The sequence below is a fragment of the Loxodonta africana genome, chromosome 4 (assembly GCF_030014295.1).
Source record: "Loxodonta africana isolate mLoxAfr1 chromosome 4, mLoxAfr1.hap2, whole genome shotgun sequence".
Taxonomy (NCBI): Eukaryota; Metazoa; Chordata; class Mammalia; order Proboscidea; family Elephantidae; genus Loxodonta; species Loxodonta africana.
In genome coordinates this window covers 25,713,327-25,732,437 of record NC_087345.1, presented here as the reverse complement: position 1 = coordinate 25,732,437, position 19,111 = coordinate 25,713,327, and the positions used below count along the sequence as shown (strand labels likewise).

The 19,111-nt window shown below is 44.8% G+C and overlaps 1 protein-coding gene across 3 annotated transcripts in view; it reads left to right on the top strand.

The window, feature by feature from the left end:
• Positions 1-17,282, top strand: part of CHST11 (carbohydrate sulfotransferase 11) — a 338,998-nt gene extending 321,716 nt beyond the window's left edge. For all 3 annotated transcript variants that reach the window (XM_003405305.4, XM_010599856.3, XM_064283676.1), the window contains exon 3: positions 13,306-17,282. In XM_003405305.4, the coding sequence (XP_003405353.1) occupies positions 13,306-14,160 (855 nt within the window). In that variant the 3' untranslated portion in view covers positions 14,161-17,282. The remainder of the gene's footprint in view (positions 1-13,305) is intronic.
• Positions 17,283-19,111: the final 1,829 nt, after the last annotated feature.

Here is a 19,111-nt window from a genome sequence, read left to right as displayed (position 1 = left end):
AAGTTGTTAGCATGCTAGTGGCAAATACTAACCACCCTTCTCTAAATCCTGCAGGTATTGGGCACCAAGTGCCTGGGACATGAGTTGAACTTGCATCAGCCTTGTGATATAACTGTGATCAGGAGGGAGCAGCTTGAGGCAGAGGGGTCTGGGTGAAGGTGGTAGAAATGGTTGGTTCATTTGGGACCCCAGGTTGGTTGGTGATAGTTGCCGGGGCAAGGGGTATCTCCTAGGCAGGAATGGGAAGAGGGCTTTGGGGCTCCATCTACCTGGTTTAGAATGGAGAAATGGAATAGTGTGGAAACATGCTACTCGATTAAGAATTAAATCGACGTTTTTTGGGTGTTTCTCAATCTATAGTTAAATTACTCTGAAATTCCATTCGTGCTGTAGTCTGTTAATACATATTAATAGCTAATCTTCATGTAGCTCAGAAAATTGCTCTCTGGACCTCTGATTTGTTTAACAGCTGCTGTCTTCATCACCTAGTCCTACTATAACGGAAGTACCACAAGTGGATGGCTTTAACAAAGAGAAGTTTATTCTCTCACAGTCCAGTAGGCTAGAAGTCCGAATTCAGGGCACCGGCTGGCTCCAGAGGAAGGTTTTCTCTCTCTATCGGCTCTGGAGGAAGTTCCTTGTGATCAGTCTTCCCTTGGTCTCGGAGCATCTCAGCACAAGAACCTCAGGTCCAAAGGACTTGCTGTGTTACCAGCACTGTTTTCTTGGTGGTATGAGGTCCCCATGTCTCTCTGCTCACCTTTCTTTTATTTCTCAAAAGAGATTGGCTTAAGACACTATCTAATCTTGTCAGTCTCATCAATATAACTGCCACTAATCCATCTCATTACATCACAGTGATAGGATTTACAATGCATTGGGAAATCATATCAGATGACAAAATGGTAGACAGTCATACAATACTGGGAATCATGACCTAGCCAAGTTGACAGATATTTGGGGGAGGAGGGGGACACAATTAAATCCATGACAGCTGCCAGTCCAAGTTGCTTCCAGTTGCCTTTATCGGTTTCCTATGTCAGCAAGATACTGAGTTGCCGTGAGCCAGGCATTTTGTACAGATGACAAACGTGATCGGTGTCAACTGCAGAACCCACTCATGTACTAGCTACGGTCCATCAGCAGTTCTTAAGGTGGGAACCGAGAATTGGCCTGGCAGAATTACCAGGGCACAATGGCCAAGAGCAGGTACCCAGCCCAACCCAGTCTGAAATTTCTCAGAGTGGTATCTGGGAGCCCACATGTCACCAAACACTGCAGTTCTTAAGTTCACTGACTGAGAACTGCTGTTCAGCAGAGGAAGGCAGAGCCTTATGCTCGCTGTACTGCTGGCCATTTTATATAAAGACAAGTCCTGTAACTTTTCTAGTGACTAAAAGAATTAATGTTTACTAAGTGCCTTCTATGTGCCAGGCACCATGCTAAGGCTCATTTCATATTCAAAACAACCCTGTGAGGAAGACACTATTACTGTCTCCATTTTACAGATGGAGAAACTAAGCCCCAAAAGAGTCAAGGGATTTGCCCAAGGTCACTGGGTAAAATCTGAGTAGTAGAACATTCTGGAAGTCTAGGAAGAGAAACAGGTGTTCTTTCAAGGGGACAAAACAGTTGGTCCAAGAAAGCAGAAGCAGGCAGGAGAACCCGGAGAGCTGAATCCCTGCATCCCAAGAGCCTCACCCCCTGGGTGGCCCATCTCAGTGGGGTGGTTGGGAGAGGAGGTACGCGTTGGAGGCTTCAAAGAGGAGCCCCCCCGCCACCGCTTTTGTGACTTCCAAGGGTCCAGAAGCATCAGTCAGCAGGTGCACAGTCTCCTGCTTTTCTGACTTCTTATCTCCCAGGAAATTCATGCCTTCCGAGCAGTGTGGGAGCATGTCTCTTCCCCACCATTGTCCCTGTTCTGGGACCATTCATCGGAAGCCAGTTGGGCTTGGCAGAGGCCCCGTTCAGATTCCTGTGCCCCCCGGACACACACACCCGGAAGCCCAAACAGCTGGCCTAAGACACAAATAAGGCCCTTCCTGCCGCACCTGGCCAGGCAGAAAGGAAACACTGGTGGGCGGGTAGCTGCTCCCAGCTCCTTGCCAAGCCCCGCCCCCACTCCTTCACCCTCCCCCTCAGCCCTTGGTGCCCACCTGTGACCTCGCTCTTGATTCCCCCGCCTCTGTCCCTGGCCTCGCCAGTTCTTGCCCTCATCACAGGCTGTTGCAGCCTCCCAGAGCCATCCCTCCCCAGGCTGACAGCTGCTGGTCTCTTGGCCTCTGGGCTCTGGGATGATGTTGAGCTATTGTGTTGGGGCTGCAAGTTGCGTGCCCAGAAACCCTCAGTAGAAAAATTTGAGGGGAGGGAGGTGGATACCTCAACTAGGGGATGGTTGTGGGTTTAGGCACCAGGAAGCCATGCAGGTGGTCTTTAACATCACTACCATCCCCAAGACATTCGTTTATTCCTTGGACAAATTTCTGAGTGTCTACTTTGTGCCAGGCACTGTTCTAGGCACTGAGGATACTAGTGAACAGAAAAGAGAAAAATACCTGCCCATCAGAGTTTACATCCCAGAGGGAAGAGACACACAAAATAGCTAAGTTGTGGTAAGTGTGTTGGAGGGAGATGATTACTACAAAGAAAAATGAAGCAGGGGAGGGGGCGAGGAGTACTGAGGTTCCAGTGCTTTCTCTTAATAACCCCCCCCAAAAAAATTGCCAACAAGTCACCTCTGACTCATGACCACCCCAGTGTGTGGTGCAAATAGCTAATGTGCGTGGCTGTTAACCAAAAGGTTGGAGGTTCAAATCCATTCACAGATGCGTAGAAGAAAGGCCTGGCTATCTACTTGTGAAAAATCAGCCACTGAAAACCATATGGGGCACAGTTCTACTTGCACACACATGGGGTTGCCATTCTCACAACAACCATCGTAATTGTGAGCTTTCCTAATTGAACTAGGATCCCTGGTGGTACAACAGTTAAGCGCTTCAGCTGCTAACCAAAGGTTGGTGGTTTGAATCTGCTCAGCTGCTCTGTGGGAGAAAGACATGCCAATCTGCTTCCATAAAGATTACAGGATAGAAAATCCTATAGGTCAAAATCAACTCGATGGCACCTAAAAACAAAAACTAATTGAACTCAAGGACAACCACAGCCTGGCGAGTTAGAACTGGTTTTTGCAGTCGTCTCCAGGCCCCGTTAACTGAGCAGGGGCAGCTGGGTTGGAGGCAGCAGGGGCCTCAGAACAACCAGCTCCAAAAGGGTGCCTTGGCTTACTATACTCACACACTGGGGTAATGGTGCCAACTGGTGGCCCAAAGGTCAAGCCCAGCCCAAATAGGTATTGTTGGCCCACGGTGTTAATTTTTTTTTTTTTTTTAATACAGCTAAGAGTGAAGAATAGGGAGATTTCACATAAAATCTGGTTTTCTGGCTTCTCACAAGAAATGGAAAGACTGAGTCCTCGTTCTCACATGACACCAGCAAGATCTCAGTGGCATCTCCGACTCTCTGGTTGAGTTAGAGCCCCATCATGCTCAATAATCACATAAGGGTCATTTTTATTCCCTGCTGGCTCTGGAGGGCATTTGAGTTTGTGACCCCGATCCAGGTCACCGAATTTAAACCCTGAATACAAACCAGTAACCAGTTGTCATTGAGTTGACTCCTACTCATGGCAACCCCATGTGTGTCAGAGGAGAACTGTGCTCCACAAGGTTTGCAGTGGCTGATTTTTTGGACATGGATCGCCAGGTCTTTTTTTCCGAGGCACCCCTGGGTGGACTCAAAGCTCCAACATTTCAGTTAACAGCTGAGTTCCCTAACTGTTTGCACCACCCACCCAGGGATTCTGCTGAATACAAAAGTACCTTAACCATTAACCTGAAACAACCATTCCTTGTTGTTCAGCAAAGCCTGGACTTTCTTTTCGGCCCACGAAGCTCCCAAGGGTAAAAATGCAGCTCAGAGCCTTAGCTCACCTGCAGCCATTGTCAGCTGAACCTGACTGGGGATTGCCTCTATCCAGAGGCCAGCCCAGAGCCCCTCAGTCACCTGGTGCCTCCTGCACCCCCACCTCGTCTTCAAGAACTCAGATGCTTTCCATCCATTGCATCTTTTTCTTCTTGCCTTTGCTAAGGCAAATCCAGAAAGGAAAAGCCCCTGCCAAGATTCAGTCCTTGTAGTCAAACAGGTATTTCCCTAAATACAAGTTGAAATCCTAAGAAACCAATTCCCTGGCAATGTTAACATCAGTTAACACAGAGTCAGGATTTTTCTCAACTCCTTAAATTCTGCCACAGGTTCATACCAAATTGTTTCTTTAAAGGCTCAGTATTTTTCTCCTCTCTTTTCTAAGCAGAATTTTTTAAACACTTTGTGGTTCATGTTGTTATTGTCGTTAGCTGTTGCCAGGTTGGTTCCGACTCACAGCAACCCTATGTACAACAGAACAAAACATTGTCTAGTCTTATGCCGTCTTCGTGATCATTAGTATGCTCAAGTCTGTTGTTGAGGCTACTGCATATTTGAAGAGACTTCTGACCTAGGGGGCTCATCTTCCAACACTGTATCTAACAGTATTCTGTTGTGATTCATAGGATTTTCATTGGCTGTTTTTCAGACATAGATCACCAGGCCTTTCTTCCTAGTCTTTCTTAGTCTGGAAGTTCTGAAACCATGGGTGAGCTACTGGTCTTTGAAATACCAGTGGCATAGCTTCCGGTATCATAGCAACACTTAAGCCACCACAGTGTGACAAACTGACAGACGAAAGGTGGATATGATTTATAGTGGTTCCCTAAGGACACGCCCAAAGATTTCTGAGAAGGGTGGCCATCTAGACCTTTAACCCCGGCCCTACTAAATGAAAAGTCCCTTCTCTTAAACCCAAAGGCCAGGAAGGTGAAATAACTTACCCAAGATTAAATGCAGGTCAGCATCCACGTTCAGATCCGTGCTTTAGTTCACCAGCAGTTGGTGTTGGAGTCTCTAAATCAATGATTTCCACCCAGGGCTGCCTTAAAATCCCCTGGGGAGCTGGCCACACCCGGACCAATTTCATCCGGGTTTTTGGGGTGAGATCCAGGTCTCAGTGATATTCAAAACTTCCCAGTGATCTCAGTAAGCTGCCATGGTTGAGATCCAAAGCTCCAGAGGCTGCACGGTGCAATGTCTCAACGCACAGAGTACTTGGATTCATACCCCAGCCCCAGTTCTAGCTCCATGACCCTGAGCCCCAGTTTCCTCATCTGTAAATTGGGAATACTAATAATACCTATCTCATAGAGTGTGAGAATTAACAATGGCTGGTACATAGTAGGAGCCCTGATGGCACAGTTTTTAAGAGCTCAGCTGCTAACCAAAAGATAGGTAGTTCAAATCCACCAGCCACTCCTTGGAAACCCTGTGGGGCAGTTTACTCTGTCCTATAGGGTTGCTGTGAGTCAGAATCAACTCAATGGCAAATGGGTTTGGTTTTGGGGTTGGTACATAGTAAGTGCTCAATAAATGGTATCAGTTGCAGGCAAGTCAGTCGCAACTCATAGCGACCCCATGTGTGCAGAGTAAAACTGCTCCATAGGGTTTTCAAGGCGATGACCTTTCTGAAGCAGATCATCACGTTTTTCTTCCAAAGCCCCTCTGGGTGGGTTTGAACTGCCAACCTTTGGGTTTGTAGTCAAGCACTTAACCTTTTGTGCCACCCAGGACTCCTTCAATAAATGGTAGTGCATGTAATTGTGTGCCCTCATTTGGTGGTTTCTTCAGTGACTTTTTTTGTGACAAGCACTTTTCGTGAGAGTTTACGAATTTCTGTGTTGTTGTCGTTAGGTGCCGTAGAGTCAGTTCCGACTCATAGCGACCCCAGGTACAACAGAAAGAAACACTGCCCGGTCCTGCGCCATCGTCACAATCCTTGCTATGCTTGAGCCCATTGTTGCAGCCACCGTGTCAGTCCATCTCTTTGAGGGTCTTCCTCTTTTTCGCTGATCCTCTACCAAGCATGATGTCCTTCTTGAGGGACTGATCCCTCCTGATCACATGTCCAAAGTATGTGAGACGAAGTCTCGCCATCCTTGCTTCTAAGGAGCATTCTGCCGGTGCTTCTAAGATAGATTTGTTCATTCTTCTGACAGTCCATGGTATATTCAATATTCTTCGCCAATGCCATAATTTGAAGGCATTGATTCTTCGGTTTTCCTTATTCATCATCCAGCTTTGGCACACATGTAAGGCAATTGAAAACACCAAGGCTTGGATCAGGCACACCTTAGCCTTCAAGGTGATGTCTTTGCTTTTCAAGACTTTAAAGAGGCCCTTTGCAGCAGATTTACCCAGTGCAATGCATCTTTTGATTTCTTGACCACTGCTTCCATGGCTGTTGATTGTGGATCCAAGGAAAATGAAATCCTTGACAACTTCAAGCTTTTCTCCGTTTATCGTGATGTTGCTCATTGGTCCAGTTCTGAGGATTTTTGTTTTCTTTATGCTGAGGTGTAATCCATACTGAAGGCTGTGGTCCTTGATCTTCGTTAGTAAGTGCTTCAAGCCCTCTTCACTTTCAGCGAACAATTTCTGTGTCGAATTTCTAAATCAGAGGGAAATGTAATAGAATCATATCAAATCAGAGCATCGAGTTCTCCACACCCCCCCAATTTTAAATTTGAGAGGATGATAACAGTGCCACTAAGATGCTCAAAGGGGGTTTATATTGGGATTTGCAAGTGGAGAAACTGAGGCTTGAGTCCAAGCTAACACTTGTTAAGGACAGATTTGGAATTAGAACCAGGTCCTGCCACCTCTCGGTCGCTTGATGCTTCCAAATTTATGTTTTTCTCTGGGTTTCCATTTCCCTACATCTCCCCTACCGGGGCCAGCTGCTCCTCGTTCCAGTTGGGTTCTCGTGTGGAAGGAGATTGCAAACATCACAGGAGATGTTTTAATTTAAAGGAAACCAGCTTTTCTTCCTTTTAAGATGAAACCTAGTAAAGTTTTAAAGACTTTTTCAAACAGTCCCTGAATTACTTAAACTAATTATAGTTGCCTTTTTAAATGTCCAAATTAAAAATAGACATCTAAAGGAGAACACAGGACACAGCCCAGAGCCTATAGTCATGTTCACAATTTCCTAGAATCAGCCCTCCTCTGACCTAATTTATGCTTTTGGGAGATCAAAGGCAGATGAAGGGAGTTGGAGGCCGGGGCTGGGGATGTAGCTAGGAGTCTCTTGGCAGCAGATGGTGAACCTGGAGTCTATGTTCTGTAATTAAGAATAGCTGTGAATTGGTGAAAGATGTTAGATTATAGTCATTTCCTTGTAGTATAAGGCCGTGTTTATCAAATTGTGGTCTGTAGACCAGCGGCATCAGCATCACCTGGGAACTTGCTAGAAAAGCAAATTCTCAACCCCCATCCCTGACCTACTGAATCAGAAACTCAGGGAGTACGGCCCAGCAAAGGGTTTTAACACGCCCTCTAGGTGATTTCAGTGCAGGCTAAAGTTTGAGACCTGTTGGCTTAGAATGTTAATAATACCTGGGGTAGGGTTGCCATGAGTCAGGATTGACTTGATGGCAACTAACAACAAGCTGGCCTGGTGTGCTAAATATGAATGTGTGGTTGAAAGTAGGGGCAGGTCTGCTAAGTATAAACTTTGTTTTAGTATGCTCTGGGTCCTTCTGGAAGTCTCTGGAAAAATCCCAATGGGTTCTTTACATGAGATGTTGTGTGTGGAAGTATAAATGCTGAAGTGTACTGTAAACATAACATGGGAGTAGATAGTAACATCAGTATCTAGTCTCTCAACACTCCAAAACTGGTTGGCACGATTGGTTAAATGCTTGGTAACCAAAAGGTTGGTGGTTCGAATCCACCCAGAGGGGCCTCAGAAGAAAGGCCTGATGATCTACTTCTGAGAGATCACAGCCTTTAAAGCTTCATGGAGCACAGTTCTTCTCTGATACACATGGGGTCGCCATGAGTCGGAATCGACTCAACAGCAGCTGCTTAGTTTCTGTTCGTTTAAACACTTGAACAAGAGCAAACTGAATCCAAGAATCTCCCTCCTTGACTGACATTTCTGAGTCTCGTAATATCTTGTAATTTTCTGCCCCCAAGAAATGTGAATGCTTCTCCTTCCGGTAACAAAAACTAGGAGATTGGATAACATTTCCCCTTTTGTTCTTGCTGCTAGAAAGCCAAATAAGATGCTTCATCACAGCCCTCATAGTTAGTATATTTGTTTTTCCCTGTTTCAGTTTTATACTGCACATATGTCCTTTGTGATGGTCTCTTCAAATGCTTTTGAGAAAAAAAAGGAGAGAAAGGCGGTGAAGGAGGAAAGAGATTGGTCTCATAGTTCAGATAATTACCAGATCAACAAATCCATGCTTTGTAAAACTGATAAAACTTGGCTAGAAAAGGCAGATGTTCTCTTCAGCGATAACGGAGCAAGTTGTTCTTCATTAATGACTTCTCTTGATTGCCTCGTCTTTCTGGTGTCCCCATAGCAGTGGGTACTTTGGATAGTTCCCAAAACCGAGGCTCAAGAAACATGTTAGTCATTGAAGAGTTGTGACAGCTACCAAGGCTCATGTGAGCCCTGCTTGTGAAGAATGTCCTTCCTGTATTAGTCAGGAGTGTGGAAGGGTGGCGGTGACATTAGGTTTGCATATTTTTAAGGTTCTAAATTGCTATTTCCCCCACCACGATTTCTAACATGCTGGTGGCCCTATGAACAAATGTGGAGATTTCTCGAACAGCCCAGGCTGCCACCACAGAACTCTCCTGTACAATCTTGGCATGATGGCTAAGGATTCTTCTCCGCCTTCCGACCTGCCCAGGGCGCTCCCTAAGCCAGGTGTCTTAAACCAAGGCCCAAGGAGCCCACAGACATACTTCCAGAGGCCTGCAGTTCTGTGGGAGAATATTAGCTAATTTTGTGTTCGTATTTTAACAATAACCTTCTTGAAAAGTTCATCAGAGGATATTCTTAATTCTCAGGCCCACCCTGATGACCTAGTCCTGCCGTGTGAAGTCAGGGTATATATGTTCATTTGTGGTCTTGGTGGCATCACGTAACTCCCTTTTAATTGTTTTAGGCGAATTAGAAATGAGCAGAGACAAAATATATAAATGATGAGATTGTACAGAGTGAAGGTCAAATGATAGGCACAGGATGCTGGAATTTACCGTAACTAAACCAAAAACCAAACTCTTTGCCATTGAGTTGATTCTGACTCATAGCGACCCTATAGGACAGAGTAGAACTGCCCCATAGAGTTTCCAAGGAGCACCTGGTGGATTTGAACTGCCAACCTTTTGGTTAGCAGCCAGACTTTTAACCACTACACCACTAGGGTTTCCTTACAGTAATTAGAAATGAGAAAAGTGATAGGAAAATTGAGCTTTCATGCAGCACAGTAGAGAAGGAATGCCGTCCGCCAAAGAAGCCACCCCAGAGCAGTCAGTGAGCACCAGACACCTCTCCTGCTTTTGTTCCAGCAAAACACCACCATCCATCATGTCAGTGTCCTTAATTTGAATGTTTACATTTGTTTCGGTCTTGTAGCTATATACCTAGCTTTATGTTTATGCATACTTAAGTAACATTATACATTAAATGAGGAGCTCTGATGGCGCAGTGGTTAAAGTGCTCAGCTGCAAACTGAAAGGTCAGCAGTTGGAAACCACCAACTGCTCCACAGGAGAAAGGGGTGACCATCTGCTCCTGTAATGGTTTACAGCCTTGGAAACCCTATAGGGGAGTTCTACTCTGTCTTAGATGGTCCCTGTGAATTGGAAGGAAACCCTGGTGGTGTAGTGGTTAAGTGCAGTGGCTGCTAACCAAAAGGTCAGCAGTTCGAATCTGCCAGGCGCTCCTTGGAAACTCTATGGGGCAGTCCTACTCTTTCCTATAGGGTTGCTGTGAGTTGAAATCAACTCGACGGCAGTGGGTTTGCTTTGGTTTGGTTTGTGAGTTGGAATGAACTGAATGGCAGTTAAGTTTGTTTTTTGTTTGTTTGTTTATACTTTAAATGATTTAAATTGACCCTAAAATAGACTAGAGGGAAGTCTTCCTGCAGCAGGTACACCAACTGCTTCCTAAACTGCCTTGGAGAAGAAGGAAATGGAAGGGAAAGAAACCTCGAATACCGGGTTTCAAAGCCCCACTGAGTCCTTTTTTGCCTCTGTAATTGGATGTAAAATGACACTATGGTATCGTTTCCATTTTTCCTAGCTTTGTGGGCTTGAGTGTAATATTAGCTGACATGCTGCCTCCCTGGGGATTCTCATAGCCAGAAAATTGTCTGCAGCTAAAAAGGGCTTCAAAAAAATAGGAGACCCCTTGTTCCTGTGCTCATCTTAGTATTTATTGCCTTCAGAATTGTCCTTTGAGACTCAACTGGGCGAAACTGATGGGCCCCTTTTTTCCTTGCTAGCCCTTCCACTTCCTCTAGGACAGCTTTTTTTTTTTTTTTTTTTTTAATGGCATTGTCTAATAGCCCAAGAGGCCTGTACTTGCTCTTCTGAAGGTGATGAATACATCTGCTAAGAAGTCAGGAAATGCAGAGGTCAGAGTTTTCTTATTCAAAATAAATATTAATTGGATTCAGTGACCTAGGGGTGGCCCGAAGCAAAATTATAGAGTGGTGAAATTTGTCTTTGCGGTTCCTGGCCGCCTTTTTCAGATTGCTTGTTCTTTCAGGAAAGAATAAAAAAAATCACCCACTGCATGCCATACTTTGTCCTGTGCTAGGCTTTATCTTATTTACTAAAAATAAATGCTGAACCATACCTTGCTTAATTTTGATCAACAACCCTGTGTAGTAGGTGGTAGTATCCCCATTTTGCAGATAAGGAAACTGAGATTCAGAAGGCTAAAGGTGTTACAAAGATCAAGCACAGGTGTCCTGATTCCAAATCTCACCCTCTTTCTGCTGACCAATTAGATACCCTGTCCCTTTTCTTCTATGTGAAAATATTCTCTTAGGTCATATTATCTTCTCTCAGGCATTTGCTCAAAGTTATTGATTGAAGGCTTGTCCCTTATTAAAGAATTTTCTCGCACCTGTGAACAATTGGGAAGTTTCTTTAGCTACAGAGAGGCCTGCAGTACTCACATGTCAAGTTGCCCTGAGAAATTATTAGCTAATTCATTCATTTGCACAACAAATACTGCGCATCTTCTGTATGGCTAGTGGAGTCCCTGGGTGGCGTGAACAGTTAAGTGCTCGGCTGCTAACCAAAAGGTTGGTGGTTCAAATTCATCCAGAGGCACCTTGGAAGAAAGACCTGGCAATCTACTTCCAACAGATTAGCCATTGAAAACCCTATGGAGTACGGTTCTACTCTGACACATGTGGGGTCACCAGGGGTCAGAATCGACTCAATGGCCACTGGTTTGGCTTTTTTTTTTTTTTTTTTAAGTGGCCAGCACTTTTGCAGGCCTTGGATGTACTGCTGTGGAAAGACAAAGTCCCCGCTTTGTGGTGCTTCCATTCAACAGGGAGCATACTTTAGGCCACTGTAGTATAAAAAGTCTGAGATCTGGAGTCACAGGGTCTACTTTGGGTCCCAGTTCTGCTTCTCCTTGATGGACTTACCTCGGGCAGGTCACTTAGCCTCTTTCAGCCTCAGTTTTCTCGTTGACAGAATGGGGAGACTGAGACCCACACAGCTTTACGAAGTTGCCTCCACAAGATAATGTGTAAGGAAGCACTCTGCAAATGTTCTCAGTGTTATTATTCATGTGGTAGTGTGCCTGACAAATTCTCAGCCATGAAATGGGATTCTAATGATACCTATCCCTTGGGTTATTGAGAGCCTTATGTCAATTAATCAACGTAAAGCAATTAGACCAATATCTGGCACACAAGCAGCACTGGCTCACTCAGTGTTAGATATTGTTACTATTCTGATGCACTTCATGCATGGGGAAAATTTAAGAAATTCTGCAGCTCGCCTTCTGCATTTCTTGACATGTTCATGGTGTCACTTATGTTTGGAGAGCTGAAAAATAGCATCATTAGAGATTTGGATTGATGGAGTGCCTACTGCCATCGGGCATCAAGCCCTGTGGCAAAATCTCAGCAAGACAAAATAATCCATCTGAGGAAGAATGTTCTAGAAGATTTTCTGTGGGACTCAGGATAGACTGTGTGGTCACCAATTGGGCACCTTAAAAGGAATTATCTTTCCTGCTATAACCACCATTGAGGGTGGCTAAAACCCTGGCAATCAGCTAATCTACCTGCCTCTTTCTACATACTAGACAGGTAAGGCCTAGAAAGGGGAAAAGGGACCAGTCGCACAGCTCTGGTCACCTGGGCTGGAGGGTCCAAGATGGCCTGCCTCCCAAGCCTGGCAGTTGGTACTCAGGTCAGCTGGTGTGCTTCCGTAGGTTGTTGTTAGTTGCTGTCAACTCGGCCCTAACTCATGGAGACTCCATATTCAGTGGAATTGGACCATTACAATCCATAGGGTTTTCATTGGCTGATTTTTTGGGAAGTAGATTGCCAGGCCTTTCTTCCTGGTCTTAGTCTAGAAACTCTGCTGAAACCTGTTCAGCATCATTAGCAACACACAAACTTCCACTGACAGACAGGTGGTAGCTGTGCTTGAGGTGCACTGGCCAGGGTCTCCACGGACGGCAAGAACTATATCATTAACCACCATTGCCTCCCTGCTTTTTAATAGATCAGTCAAATGCCAGACCTCATCCTATGTCAGTTGAGAAGATGAGAGTACTAGGCATCAGGGTAGAGTGGAAGATGGACGGCTTTGGTACCAGACAGATACAAGTTTGAGTGCCAGCTTTGCCTCTTTAAACTCACTGTGTGATCTCAAGCTGGTAACCTAACCTCTCTGAGTTTCAGTTCCCTCTGTCTTCCAGCTAGACTGTAAACTCCATAAGAGTTCCCTCATTGTATTTCTTTTTATTACTGTATCCCCAGTGCCTAGCAGCATGTTACCTGGCACAGTAGTAGGTACTCGATATTATTAAATAAACCAGTGGCAGTTCAAGGTTGTTGTAATGAGAAAATAAAATATATATATATGTGTGTGTGTGTGAAGCTTCTAGGAAAATGCCTGGCATGTAGAGAAGTGATTGATAAACTATATCATTGTTCTACAAAGGACATATGGTGGAACAAAGAACAAGAATATTTGAGGCCGCTAATGGAGAATTAAAAGTGGAGACTTAGGCCTCTCGATGGCCTGTGTTTGTAGATACGGCCAAGTGGAAGTGTTTTCCACAAGTACTGAGCTCTTCTTCCTCTTGTGTCCCCTCTGCAGCTGGAGCTCTCCAACACCGCCATTTTGCACCAGATGAGGCGGGACCAGGTCACAGACACATGCCGAGCCAACAGCGCCGTGAGCCGCAAGCGACGGGTCCTGACCCCCAACGACCTGAAGCATTTGGTGGTAGATGAGGACCACGAGCTCATCTACTGCTACGTGCCCAAGGTGGCGTGTACCAACTGGAAGCGGCTCATGATGGTCCTGACGGGGCGGGGGAAGTACAGTGACCCCATGGAGATCCCGGCCAACGAGGCCCACGTCTCCGCCAACCTGAAGACCCTGAACCAGTACAGCATCCCAGAAATCAACCACCGCTTGAAAAGCTACATGAAGTTCCTGTTTGTCCGTGAGCCCTTTGAGAGGCTGGTGTCAGCCTACCGCAACAAGTTCACCCAGAAGTACAACACCTCCTTCCACAAGCGATATGGCACCAAGATCATCAAGCGCCAGCGGAAGAACGCCACCCAGGAGGCCCTGCGCAAAGGGGATGATGTCAAGTTTGAGGAGTTTGTGGCCTATCTCATCGACCCACACACCCAACGGGAGGAGCCGTTCAACGAACACTGGCAAACCGTCTATTCTCTCTGCCATCCGTGCCACATCCATTATGACCTCGTGGGCAAGTATGAGACACTGGAAGAGGATTCTAATTATGTCTTGCAGCTGGCAGGAGTGGGCAGCTACCTGAAGTTCCCCACCTACGCAAAGTCTACGAGAACTACTGATGAAATGACCACAGGATTCTTCCAGAACATAAGCTCAGAGCACCAAACGCAGCTGTACGAAGTCTACAAACTCGATTTTTTAATGTTCAATTACTCAGTGCCAAGTTACCTGAAATTGGAATAAAGGGGATGGGGAGAGGGAGAGAATCATGCTTTTTAATTTAAGATTTTTATTTGTCAAAAAGAAATATATGGATATTGGGTTATTTTGTAAATTAATATTTCTTTGGGGATGATGCTGCGAGCAGCATGGTGAGAATTATTTAAAATCCTTGGTAGGGAAGGACAGCTGTCTTAGCAGGGGAATTGGACGGGTGTCCTTGTTTTTGGAAGTGAATACTGCAACACTGTCTCAGAGGTTTCCTTGTGTTCTGGTGAAGTCCATGAATTGTGCATTCCATAAATTCTAATTAATATTATTTATAGTTATTTAAACGTGGTCTCTGTATAGATTTTTTTTTTCATGGCAGCAAAATCCTAATGTCTTTGCAGAAGAGATCTATGTTTTGTACTTTGCTTGCTACAGCTCGTTATGGGGGCACGAATATTTTTCTTACTAACCTCTTACAGAGTCATTGTGTGATAATGACCATTGTGATGTGTACTGATGCCACCATACTGGAAATTCTGATATAAATAAATAGGTTGCTCGTGCACTTAGAAAGAGGCATCTTTGCAAGGGACTAACTCAAAACCAATTTCAATCGACCTAAAAGTCCCTTGCAGTAAAGAAATGTAATTTTTTTTTTTTTTAAACCCAAAGAGAGAGCTGATTGTAGCATTTCTTCTTTCACCAGAATTAGCAATCTGATAGATTATGCTTTTCCACAGAAATTTTTAACTGGCAGTGCCAGTTGTGATGAAGGTGAAGTGGCCATTGCTTTACATCCAACAAATATTTATTGAACACCTACTATGTGCTAGGCCCAATTCTGGGCACTGGGGATACAGCATTGGACAAAACCCATAGTCTCTGCCCTCAAGAAGCTTTACGTGGACACAGAGCATCTAACTCCACAATTAATAAACCCTTAACATTCATGGATTTAACATGAGGTTTGAATTATTCATGAACAACTGCAGAAGGTCCGGGACCCCAAAAAGTTTGCCTTTTTTGGGGGGCACAAATTTGAAAACCACATGCTTGGAGCCGGCCACTTAACTCGGTGAGTGATCCAAGCTCATTGCCCAAGATAAAAGGCACTTCCAACTTATTGGGAGTGTCTGCCTTTAAAGTCCCAGAAAGGATATGCCAGACACAGGCATGGAAGAGTGCTGGGATTGATTAGCAATGTCTGCCTTGGGAGAGTGAAGGGGAATAGGAATATTTGCAAGTGCTTCCCACTGTCATCTCCAGCCCAGTATCCACATCCCCATGTAGAAGTGTTGGTTTATTCCTTGCCACATAAAAGTGAAATGCAGAGGCGGGACTCGTACATGTGGGGATTTGCAGTGATCTGGCATCTATCCCTCATGAAGGTCAAGGATGGGCTATTTGTCCACACGCACACCCTTCCAAGTTCTCCAAAGGCTGAGAGACCAACCACACCTCCGTGGCTGCTGTGTATGAGCAGCAAGGACAACTCTCCATGCCCCTGATCCTCCTGAAGGCTGGACGCTTTCCACATCCTGTTCCTTGCTAATAAACATCTACAGATGCTTCTCATTTCCAGCCATTTCCCACGACTCTCGGTTGAAGTTTGAGCCACATCCCTCTTACAGCTAGCTAGTGAATGAGTTGGTAGCAGATACTGTAAATAATAACAATAATAATAATGATAATAATAGTTCTAATAATAGTGGGTGGGATGGGATGGGATGTGGGTAAGTTTTGCTTATTGGTTTGTTTTTGATGCAGTATATAGCAAAGGGGCCAGAAGAATATTCTAAACAAACAAAAAATGAATAATTTATTCACAGAAACTATTAAAATTGTATTGTAAAGCTCACAGCCAGCTCAGTGAGCAGCAGCTGCCACATCTCACCGAGGAAATTATTTTATTTAATGTGAGGGAGGTGTGCATCAGAGAGAATGTTGAAGCTATTTATAAAATGTTGCGTACCTTCTTCCAAGCTCTCTCCCCTTGGTGAAGGGCACAGCAGCCATAACCTTGATGGATAGAGATTTATGTAACGTGTTTTCCCAGGTGAAGTGACAGACTGTAGGCTGTCCCTGGAATTGGGAATCTGATCCCTATTTCCAGTCAAGAGATGCTGTCCTCAGATATAGGGCTTCTGTTGACCCCACAAACTGTACAGTATTTCCTAGTGTGTGTTCTATAGAACACAGGTCCTAGGGAACATCAAATTGGTGTGATGCAAAATAAGGATTTTGTGGTCAAATACTCCTGGGAAGCCAAGTTACGTCCGTTTCCTTTCTGCAGGACTTTGGAGCCTTGGGTGTGTGCTGTGCATAGTGAATCCCCAAGACCATCACTGAGTCAGTAGCGTTTCTTGAACTTACGCGGCCAGGCTACTCTATTTTGCAGATCATCTCACAGAGCTAACGTGCCTCAGAATATACTTTGGTTAGGTTGATTTAGCACATCTGAGGTGTTCAAGGATCAAAACTGCCTCCCCATCCCCTTTCCAAAAAATGAAACAAAGCAGCACCAGAGTCTCCATCTGGTTTATAGCAAAAGAGGTACTTTATCAAATGAATTAAACTTAAGTGCAATGGTTCTAATCCTGGATACTCCCGTGGGCCACGATTCCATCCCTCCCAAATGGAGTGGATGAAAGCCTTGGGTGGTGTGGACGGAAGGAGGGAGCTGGAGTGGGGCATAAGGCCACAGAGTGTCGCCCCCCGCCCCACTCCTCAAGCTTTAAAGGATGCTCACCTGGAACAGAGTGGTCTCAATCCTTGACGAATGCCTCTTCAGTTCCACAGTTTGAAAACTGTTCACTGTGTGCTTTTGTGGTTTTTCAATGGACATTCGTGTAGACTTCCTGAGTTTCACGTTTCCACATCAACCTTCGATCAGTTGTGCAAGCTTGCTCACTGTGGTGTGCAGACCGACTTCTTTCATCTGTCTTCTCTCGCTAAGTGAGAAAGATTGTCCTTCAGGGGACCCTCCATCCGTATGTTTTTGAAATGAGAGACTTTCTCCCAGTATTTTTGTTTTGTGTTCACATTTTATTTTCTAATGGCATAGATACTTAAAAAAATTGATACCTAACCGTTTTTCAGAATCTAGAAAGTATTGTGTCCTTGATTTAAAAAAAAAAAAAATCCATTGGTGGAAATGTGCCTGGAAAACAAAAGTTCGTGTTCTTAAGAGAAATGTTTGAAAACGCTTTCTATACCATGCTTAGCTGGAGAAAAGTACAGGCAGGTGTCCTATCTCCGAGCCACTTTTCAAAGGTGCTGCCATGTTTTTAAAAACCAGGTACAGTCAGGGTAGTATTTGCAATGACATTCCTGCTTACCTATCCCTTTGGTTGGAAATTTCTTATTAGTCGCAGAGTTTGAATTGCTGCAGCTTCTCCAGTCACCCCCCTCAGCCCTCCCCAGCTGGTCTGGGAAGAAGGGCAGCCCCAGACCTACGGTCTCTCAGAGGGAACTTCCTTCCTCCCTGCCCACCAGGTAAGCATCCCTATCCTGCCTGCTCAGAATCTGGGTGCCACAGGAAAGCGGAGGCAGTGAAAACGTCAGTCGGACCTGTCCTCCTAGTGGCAAAGATGTGTAATTGCAAGGGTCTCACCGAGGGCAGGAGCACATGCTACTAAAAAGCCCCCAGAACAAAAGCGAGTCCCCAGCACATTTAGCTGGTGGGGACTTGGACTTGTGCTGAGGTAGTGGTTGCAAAAGTCCCTGTTCTAACGTTGAACGAAGCAGAGGGACCCTTTTACTGTCCTTGGTGAGTGAGTGTCCAAGCACATCTCTCAGCCCAGTCCTCTACGCAGGCATGTGCATACACGCGATCTAAGCTGCTCTGTTCTGTGCAATCCAGGTGGCCAGAATCCCTTCTTTGTCCACCTCTCTGTCAGCCGGACTGACCTCATTGCTCCCCCAAGTTCGCACAACCCGCATTTCCTCCAGCCTTTCCCCATCGCAACCAACTGGACCCCATTAACGAGCAACAGAGCCTTCTAGAACCAGCTTGACCCTTGGCAAATTTCAGTCTGCTATTCATTGTCAGGTACAGAAAGGGCTGCCCATATTATTTTCTTAGGCGCATGCTCAGTATGGCATATTGACATTTAATTTAACATCTTTGTGAAGTATGATTTTTTTGTTTTTAACATATTTGTATGCAGTAGAGGGCTTGTTGTAGAAAACTCTCCCTGTATCTTACTGTGCTGTTCAAGAAAGCTGAATTCCACATTGCCAACAAAAGCGTGAAATGTTCATGAACCTTCCTCCAGGAAAAGCCATTCAAGCCTGATTATTTTTCTAAGTAACTTCAATTAAATTGAAGAAAAAAAAACAGCTTCTCTCTGTGTATGGTTTGTTCATAGCTCATTGACAAAAGACTGTAGGGATGGGTGGGCTATGTTCCTTAGCATATGGGGGGCCCTGCTCATGTGTATCAAAGGATGAAGAGGAAAGCTGGAGATGGGGACCCCACTGGCACACTCAGACATGGTTAAGACTTCCACAGATCTGAGCTCTGTTTACTGGATGAATAAAAGCTTTCTTCATTCTATTTGTAGAGTGATGTGACATAAGGCCCAGTGTGATTGTATCATCTCACCACTCATAAGAAAATAAGGAAATGGAGTCTCTGAGGGGTTAAATAGCCTTTGTGGCAGAGCCAATATTCAAACCCAGGTTGCTGTGGCTCTTTGCAATAAATGATGTATGTCTCTGAGTGGCTGCCATGCTACAAATTGCAGACCTACACTTCAAACCCCGATTTTCCAATTCCAAATCCACTCTTTCATGCCACAAATCCATACCCCATATAGCTTCTTTCAACTCCATCAATTGGCATTTTTAGCTTTATTGGTTAAAATGATTATATTTTACCAAAGAAGAAATCATACTCAAAGTTGTTTCTTTTATTATATTTTAATTCTTTGAAGAATGTATTATCTAAATATTTTAACACTAGAGTATTAGATTTGGAAAT